General features: G+C 39.0%; 1 protein-coding gene across 4 annotated transcripts; it reads left to right on the forward strand.

Annotated features, from left to right (window-relative positions):
• The first annotated feature begins 895 nt into the window (after window positions 1-895).
• LOC110291763 (uncharacterized) lies at window positions 896-1,357 on the forward strand. Of its 4 annotated transcripts, none has more exons than XM_085835319.1 (2): window positions 896-1,219; window positions 1,268-1,357. In XM_085835319.1, the coding sequence occupies exons 1-2, from the start codon at window positions 896-898 to the stop codon at window positions 1,355-1,357; spliced, it is 414 nt and encodes a 137-aa protein (XP_085691445.1). The 4 variants fall into 4 exon arrangements, with proteins under 4 accessions (XP_085691445.1, XP_085691446.1, XP_021014694.1 ...); XM_085835320.1 differs by having other exon boundaries at window positions 896-1,003; window positions 1,100-1,357; XM_021159035.1 differs by having other exon boundaries at window positions 896-1,003; window positions 1,196-1,357.
• Window positions 1,358-8,581: the final 7,224 nt, after the last annotated feature.

Raw genomic sequence — 8,581 nt, forward strand, 5'->3', positions numbered from 1 at the left:
TCTTAATGATGAGACTTTAATTCTTTCAACAAAGACATTTGTTACGGGTTTACTGTGTCTAGTGTTTTGAACTGCTAAAGGATAATTTAGGCTCAACAAATGGCTTCTTATTTAGAAAAATAAGAAGTAAAAGCAGTGCCATGAGTGTCAGTGGCAGGAGTCAGGGGCAAGGGCTATGGTAGTTTGGGAAAACAAGAAAATTTTCTGAGGTGGTTACTCTGGTGGTTACTCTAGAAAAGTTGCCAAAAAAATGGCATAGCATGTGTTCTGTGGCAGTTGGGCTAATCCGAGCAAGCAGCTATGAGTAGATCTCCTCAGGCAGAGCAGTGTGTGAGCCACATGTGATGGTGAGGCGTGCTGGAGTGGCCGCAGACATTCTCCAGGTGATAAAACATCTTCATTGCAAATGATTAGTAGGCTTTGGGCATTTTACAGTTTTTATTTGTTACATTTCCATTTCCATTACATTTCCATGTGAACCAATGCCATCACTCTAATATTCCTGCTAAAGCCCTATGCTGTGTTGATACGTGTGCATTATTATAGGTAGGAAGAGGGGGCAAACAGAAAGACCCTTTAATCCCAGCACTTGGGAGGCCGAAGCAGGCGGATTTCTGAGTTCAAGGCCAGCCTGATCTACAGAGTGAGTTCCAGGACAGCCAGGACTACACAGAGAAACCCTGTCTCGAAAAACAAACAAACAAACAAACAAACAAACAAGCAAACAACATTTTGCCTTTAAATACCTCCCAGGGCAAAGTACCATCTATTATAGAGAGGGAAAGGAGAACCTTTACTTCCTAAGACTTTGGAAATGTATTCCCTGTGGTTTCTTGCCAAGCTATTCCTTCCATACATCATTTATACTGTTTCTAGGTTCATCCATCTTTGAAGCATGAGTTCACATCAGCAGAAGCAGCCCTGCACAGCTCCTCCACAGCTGCATGAGCAACAAGTGAAACAGCCTTGCCAGCCACCACCTCATGAGCCATGTGTCTCACAAGTCAAGACACCCTGTGACACGAAGGTTCCTGAGCCCTGCCACCCCAAGGCTCCTGAGCCCTGCCACCCCAAGGCTCCTGAGCCCTGCCACCCCAAGGCTCCTGAGCCCTGCCACCCCAAGGCTCCTGAGCCCTGCCACCCCAAGGCTCCTGAGCCCTGCCACCCCAAGGCTCCTGAGCCCTGCCACCCCAAGGCTCCTGAGCCCTGCCACCCCAAGGTTCCTGAGCCCTGCCACCCCAAGGCTCCTGAGCCCTGCCTTCCCAAGGCTCCTGAGCCCTGCCAACCCATTGTTCCTGAGCCCTGTCCCTCAACTGTCACTCCAATACTAGCCCAACAGAAGACAAAGCAAAAGTAGTGCCCAAAGCTGTGCCTTGGGGAGATGATCAACAATGGATGCTGAGCCTCAATTTGCATTCTGTTTGAATATACTATGCCCTAATATCGCAGTCCCACTTCTCATTTATATTTTAAAATTAAGTACTACAAAGTTTTTTTTTTATCCTATTAATGTCGGGGTTCTGGGCCTCAGAATTCACCCGAGAACTTGGTAGCTGAGCTAGTTTGTTCTTTTTCTGAAAAGAGACCAAGTTACAAGTGATTGGGTTCTGTTATGTTCCTATTAAATCTCCTTACATTCCTAACTATTGTCTGACTCAGTGATTTCTTCCTTTTCCTCATGAAGCAAAGACTATTCTCAGACAAGATGGTATAAAAGGGCTCCTTCAGTTGACATCTGATCTTGATCCTAACACTCCTTGTACTGATGGGTTGGAAGCTCTTCCCACTGAGGAATCCCAGGGAAGGTTATGCAATGCCATCAGAGACTTTTACTTAGGTCACTCAGAGGTACAGGAGGACTCTCCTCTTAAAACTGAGTGAATCACTCTAGAGTCTAATTAGTACCTGGCCAAGATGAACCTGACTTACCTAACTCTTAGTGCTCTGTCCCTGAATTAGGTTTCTCAGTTTCTAGCTTAGTCAGCTGCTTCTGTTCACTTCAAGAAATTTTCCAACAGAAGTGAAACTGTCCCTTCTTATTCATTTATTCTACATATCCTTAATTCAAATCCCCCCAAAAGATGAAGACTTGTAGCCACCACAATTGTTAGCTTGGGAAGTCCTTTTCTGTTTTTGTTAGGGAACTTTCTAGGGGAATGTGTTTCAGATTCCACCCCAACACTCACTGAAACACTCACATGTACACACACACACACGTACACAGACTCACACTCATATATACACAATATGAACACACTCACAAACACATACACACAATATGAACATACATGCACACACATATACACTTCTGCCCTCATAGAGGAGCAAACAAAACCTGGTTCACCAGATACTCAGATTGGAGCTTTATCTTACCAGAAGGAAAATTTATATCTCCCCAGAAAACACAAGCCACTTCCAGGAAGCTAAAAGAAACTTCAGATGCCCAAGTAACAAAATTAGCTATTCATGTCACAGATGAGTGTCTGTAACATTTCTAGTGGTCCTGTCAGAAATTTTGCATACATTTATCAGCTTTACCCTGAGTGTCAGAAGTCCTGCTATTCGTATTGATTTCTGGTGTTAAGATATCTGAACCTTGGCTCACTTCTTAGTGGACACTTTTACAGGCAGAGTGAGGTTTTGTTGCTGTTGGCACAACTAAGTGCAATTGGAGATAAAACATAGCACTAAGGAAGGGACATTTCATCGAAGGACGCCTTCAAGACAGCTATGACTCCTAGCACAGCTGTGGTAGGATGGAAAAAAGAAGCCAAAAGAAGCACACACAAGGTTCCCCAAAGGGATATTGGGACCTGTTCATGTCGCAAGAAGTTAAAGGGTAAGCTTCCAATGAGAATATTCATAGGAAAAGCTGCCCTGTACTTCAAATAAATATAAGCCCTGGTAAAAAGGTGAACCTTGACCCTTTCAAACCCCAAAGATGTTTAGTTTCTCAAACACAACTGCTAGAAGTTTATATGGCTTACTTTCTTCTATAGCATCTTACTGTGAATATGTGTCTCTTCTACACTTTAAGGAACTTTCTTTCCTTATGATACAACAGAAAATTTTACTCTTCTTCAGGAGTAATATTTAACATTTAATATTAGCTGCCTGCACAAAAGTACTCCAGAAAGGCATTATCAAGTTTATAATTGCTTGATCAATTTCCGAAGAACACTTTCATCACACTGGCCTTTGAAGCACCTATGACAGATGTCGCTCAACTTCCTTAGAGAGGACTCATGCTTTATTCCAGGGAATCAAGGATTCAGGCACATCTTCAAGGTGCTCCTAATCTAACAACCTTAGACTTGTGGTTATTATAGTTTAAACTTAGTAGAAGACTCATATGCTTAAAATCCCATTTGAGCACTCAGGACACTATGTTAGTAATAACTAGGAGGCTGAGAATTTGGTAACTAAGCTTCATAGTAGCAGTGACTGAGCAAATCTAATTAACATCAAAATTACCTATGTTTCAAATATGGAGTCAGAACATTCAGGTGAGCAACAGTGACAGGATGTGACATTTTTGTAGGTTGTTAGAGAAAGAAGGTGGCACGCATGAAGAGGAGGCAGGTAATTTCACACCTTGACCCCTGTCTCTTTTTTATTCTGTACTCCCTATGTTTTAAGGACTGTGATTGGCATTCCACCTATTCACCAAAACTTTCTTTACCTGAAATATTATATAGAAAATCAAGTTTAGTTAGAAAACTTCAGAATAATATGTTTAAAATAGTATTTCCTGTACGAGTTATACATAAGCCTCATACACATATAGTGATGATGGGCAGAGGCTGCTGATAAGTGAGTGTTTACTAAGAGCTAATTCATTCTTAGGCATTAGGCTAATCTGATGAAGGTACTGATAACATTCTCTGCCCAGAACAAGGTTAAGATGTAAAATTCTGTTGTATCATAAAAAAAGATGCTACTTTAGTGAATGGAGGTGGGGGAGAGAAATTCAATTTTTGAACACTTAAATATTTTTTTCATCAAAGAAACACATAGTAATTGTAGACAATAATGAGAATTTGAAGTATTTTAAAAATAATATTTAGTACAGCTTCTAATTCTGAGACAATTGATCACCAGAGTCTTGTTTTTTGACACTGTCTCTTTCATCTTTGCTGAGTCTAAAACCATCTACTCTAGCTGTTTGTCATTTTGTAGCACACAGACTTATTTACTTTCATAAGACTAATATGTGGCCTGCCACTTAAATGTGTAATTTGATAACTATTTGTGAATAAAGCTCTGTATAATCAAAATATTTGGAAGTTTTGTCCTTTCATGTCTTTCAGTATTCTAGAGACTAACTGGAAACAGGACATTAAGTGTTTAATGTACTGTTGTTAGGACCTTCTTTTCTTGATGAAGTGAATAAGAAGGCTTCCACAATTCAATGTAATCAAATTTTAATTTAAAAAAATAGAAAAAGAATATAAAATAATATCAGCTTGTTCTTAGAGAAGGAATAATAGCATGAAGAAAATAAAATGATGTTTTAACTAGACCCAGCTGTGTTTCATAGAAGCCTACAGGCACTAAATCAACCCCAATGAAGTACATCAGGTTTCTGTGGCTGCCAATGCTTCTGAAAGTAAGGACAGATTTAGTTGAGATTGCCATTGTCTATGTCCCCCCAGGAAAAAGAGTCATCAGTTCATCAAACAAGGATAGGTGACACCATTGGTTCGTGGCTCACAAAGGTTGGTGCACATACCGCAGAGCAAAGTCACTAGCATTCTTCAGTAGTTCTCTTACTTCTCTCCACATCCCAAGCACATCTAAAGCATCATCTGAGGGAAATATCTGATTTCTGATATGCAAAATCAGGAAAGTACCTGGGAAGACTGCATTGTAGTGTCAGGTAACACCATTTTGATAACTTTTGCAGCTCCTGTTCTAAATACCTCATAACAAAAGGAGTAAAATGGGTTAAAGAGTTAAAGGCATGGTAAATGAGTAAATATTGAAAGGGATAACTAATACTAAAGTCAAGTTAATAAAGGCATTTGGATGCCTACTGTTAAGGAAGGTTCCTAAAAACATATACATATATAAAAACAGTTTTAGTAGTGATGGCACAATATTCTATCTTCTTATCTTATGCTAGAAAATAAAACCCAATATTAGGAAAATTTCTCTCTTTTGAATTGCTGGTCAATGAGGTCTCATAGCTAAGCATTATAAGCTATTGACAGTATTCTTAGCTACCCTTATTGTTTGATCCTTTGCTTGTCACTGAAAATACTACATACTTGAGTCACAGAATAACACATATTCAAGCAGATTCAAGATACACACCAAGAAACTTTGTCCCTACTAGCTAGTTTTCATGCCTCTGGAATTTCATATTCATGCTACCAGAGGCTAAAGACAATCATCACTCACCCATTGTGAAATCTATAAGATAAAGTGACTGGCCTAAAAAGAGGCACCCACTGGTGCAATAGTGGCATGACTGTTATGGGAGTAACTATTTTATGATTATTTCTAAAGGCCTGCTCAAAGAGATAGAACATATAGGTATTGCTATTGTTAACACAGCCATGAAGCTATAGCTGGGTAGGTCATAGACCCTACAGAAGAATATAAAATTATTATTCTGCTAAACAGACATAGCTCTAAAATAACTCCCTATAGCTTCTTTCTATACCCACAAATCAGTGCATCATTTAATTTTCATCAGAGAAATTTATTATTGCACTATATTAATAAACACAGAGCTTCTCAACTGGTCGATGTTCAGAGAATACCATAATTGGCAGTCCTCAGTATTTTTTAGATTGTTAGATGGAGCAGAAAGATTGTAAGAATATGTCAAGGAAACACTGCGATATAACAGATCTATATATGAACTCATAGCAGCTGAGAGAGCATGCATAAAACCAATGCAAGCTCAAGCTAGACAAAAACTCAGCGTGGAATGATGAACTTAAATATGAAATAGTATCACTAGTTGGTACTCTTCATTTAGATGATGTCTGGTAGGTTGACCACATTCCAGAATAAATAACACTGCCATAACACCTTGAGCATCACAATCTGTACTTGACAGACAAGGGAAGGGAAACTCCAAGTTAGGTTGGCAGTGAGGCGACATAATCAGTTTTTCTCTGCATTTTCTCCAGTTGTAGATTTAAAAAAAAATGATTTCAACCAGCTGTGCAGAGAATCTACTTGGATAAAGGCTGAAAGCTACACTTATCTGTGTGTATAAGGGAACATATTTATTATGCAGATAGTATAAATTATACTAGTTTAGAAAAGAGTCAGTAGAATGTTTTCCTCTAAGATCCATTACAATAGTCCCATGGGTGGTTGGATAGGTGTCAAATGCCAGACATGAATTCCCTCCCATTGAGTGGGCTTTACATCCACTTAGATGGCTTTTGGTTACTGCCAGGCTATAAGTGTCACTATTGCACCTTTAAGGATATCTTACATTGATGTTCATTGGTATGGTACATAGATGTTTCCACTGACAGGTGTGACTATTGATTGCTGTCTTCTCTTGGCAACTTTCATATCTGGTTCTTATGCTATAAAAACTAGTTTTCAGGGAGGAGATTTTTGAGTTATATCCATCTTGAATCCTCTGAGTCTAGTGTCTAACGTATACAATGCCTCAATAATAGGAGTGTCAACTTCTTGGAGGCCACTAAGAAAAACAGCAAAAGTCTATAGTGTTTTGGGGGTTTCTCCAACTGCTTTAAGCAGTAACTCTAAAGGAGGATTCTTCTGTCTGATAGAGAGCCTATGCAAATGAAAACAACTTTTAGATTTCATCTTAGTCCAGTCAGCATGACAAAGTAGACAATACAACTGAATTTTTTTTTTTTTTTTGGTAAAGATGTGTGTAAAGAGGAATCCCCTTTCACTGTTGTTGGGATTGAAAACTGTTCCAGCCACTTTGGAAATCAGTGAGGAGAAATCTCAAAATTCTAAACAAAAATCTCCCATATGACTCAGCTCTATTACTCCTTGGCATATCGCCAAGAGACTCAAAATCCTACTCCAAGGATATTTGCTCAGCTATGTTTATTGCTGCTCTACTTACAATATCTAGTAAATGAACAATCTACATGTACCTCAACTAATGCATGAATAATGAAAATGCAATATACAATGGAACACCATTCTACTATACAAAATTAAAATAATGAAATCTAAAGATAAATGGGTAGAACTAGGAAGTCTTATATTGAATGCTGTAACCTAGACCCAGAAAAACAGTCAATATGCTCTTTCTACTTTCTGGTTCCTAGCTTCACACCTTCAAATGAATATATAGCCTAATTTTATAACAGAAACCAGGAATGTGTCCAGCCCACTGACATCCCCTTGAAACTCAGCCAACATTTGATGCTCTAACCACCATCTCCCATAGTTATTCCTTGTTGTCCTTCACAGTGCTTCTTCCTAGAACATTTCCACTCCATTATGACTCCTTATAGATTGCAGAATTTCTCTGTTAGGAACCCTACTGCAACTTCACTGGACTGGGACCCACTTGTCTTTCCTTCCTCCAATTTGGTTTCTCTTGGTTAGTCTTAAACCTTTCCATGTTGTCTATCTTGGTCTTTTTAAGCTTACCTCTATCCCTGTGGAACACAGCCAACACTCTAGATATGGAACTACAGTGCCTCTGGTTCTTTCCTATTGGCCTCATCAATCATTCCTCCCAACAATCTCTGTTTCTGATGACTTAGCAGATATTTGAATTGTAGTCCCAGTGTCATTCTGGTTCTTCACTAGTTTACTTAACTATTTTTTCCATCCCATCTCTATTACTTTGTGACTCCCCTTCAACCATAGAAATGTGCTATACTAAGGTCCACATAGTCACTATATTTGGTTAGGCTCCAACTTGCCTACCTATTTTTCCATTTCCTCCTCTTCCATTCTGGTTTCTCTGAAGAACCTCTAGTCAGGCAGTAGGTGCACACTACCAGCCTTCCTCCAGGCATCTCCTTTGCCTTGGGATTCATCATCATCAATGACTAAACTGAAGCCATCCCTATTTCTGCCTTTTGGGGAACTGAACCCCAAGTCTCATTAAAAAGATCTCCAGAGGCAGTGCCCTTCCTCACCTGCTATATTTGCCCTCACCTAAACCACAGTACCAACACAAGACTTCTTAGAACTTAAATCAGAGTTCCAACTCTGAACTTTAAAATTCAGAGTAAAATTCAAAGATCTGAACTTTAAAATTCAGAGTAGCTTTCAGTCTGAGAATCAGGCATCTGTTTGTCTATAACCGGTTAGATTGGAGTAACAACAACCAAATAAACTAACACCCAGGAGTACCAGGCACACACATCCAGAAATATCACAAACATTATAACTTGAATTATGTCTCAATCCCAACACAAAACACAAATATGAACCACCAAAACAACATGTCTCTTCTGAAGACCAGCACTCCTATTATTATATGAAAAGTAATTTATCTCCAAGACAGGGATAAGGACTTAAAACAATTTTGAACATAGTCAAGGACAATAGAGAAGATACGAATAAATGCCATAATGAACATAATGAAAATGTAGGCAGTTGAATAAAAGGA

The sequence above is a fragment of the Mus caroli genome, unplaced genomic scaffold (genome assembly GCF_978045245.1).
Source record: "Mus caroli unplaced genomic scaffold, Mus_caroli_1 scaffold_3, whole genome shotgun sequence".
Taxonomy (NCBI): Eukaryota; Metazoa; Chordata; class Mammalia; order Rodentia; family Muridae; genus Mus; species Mus caroli.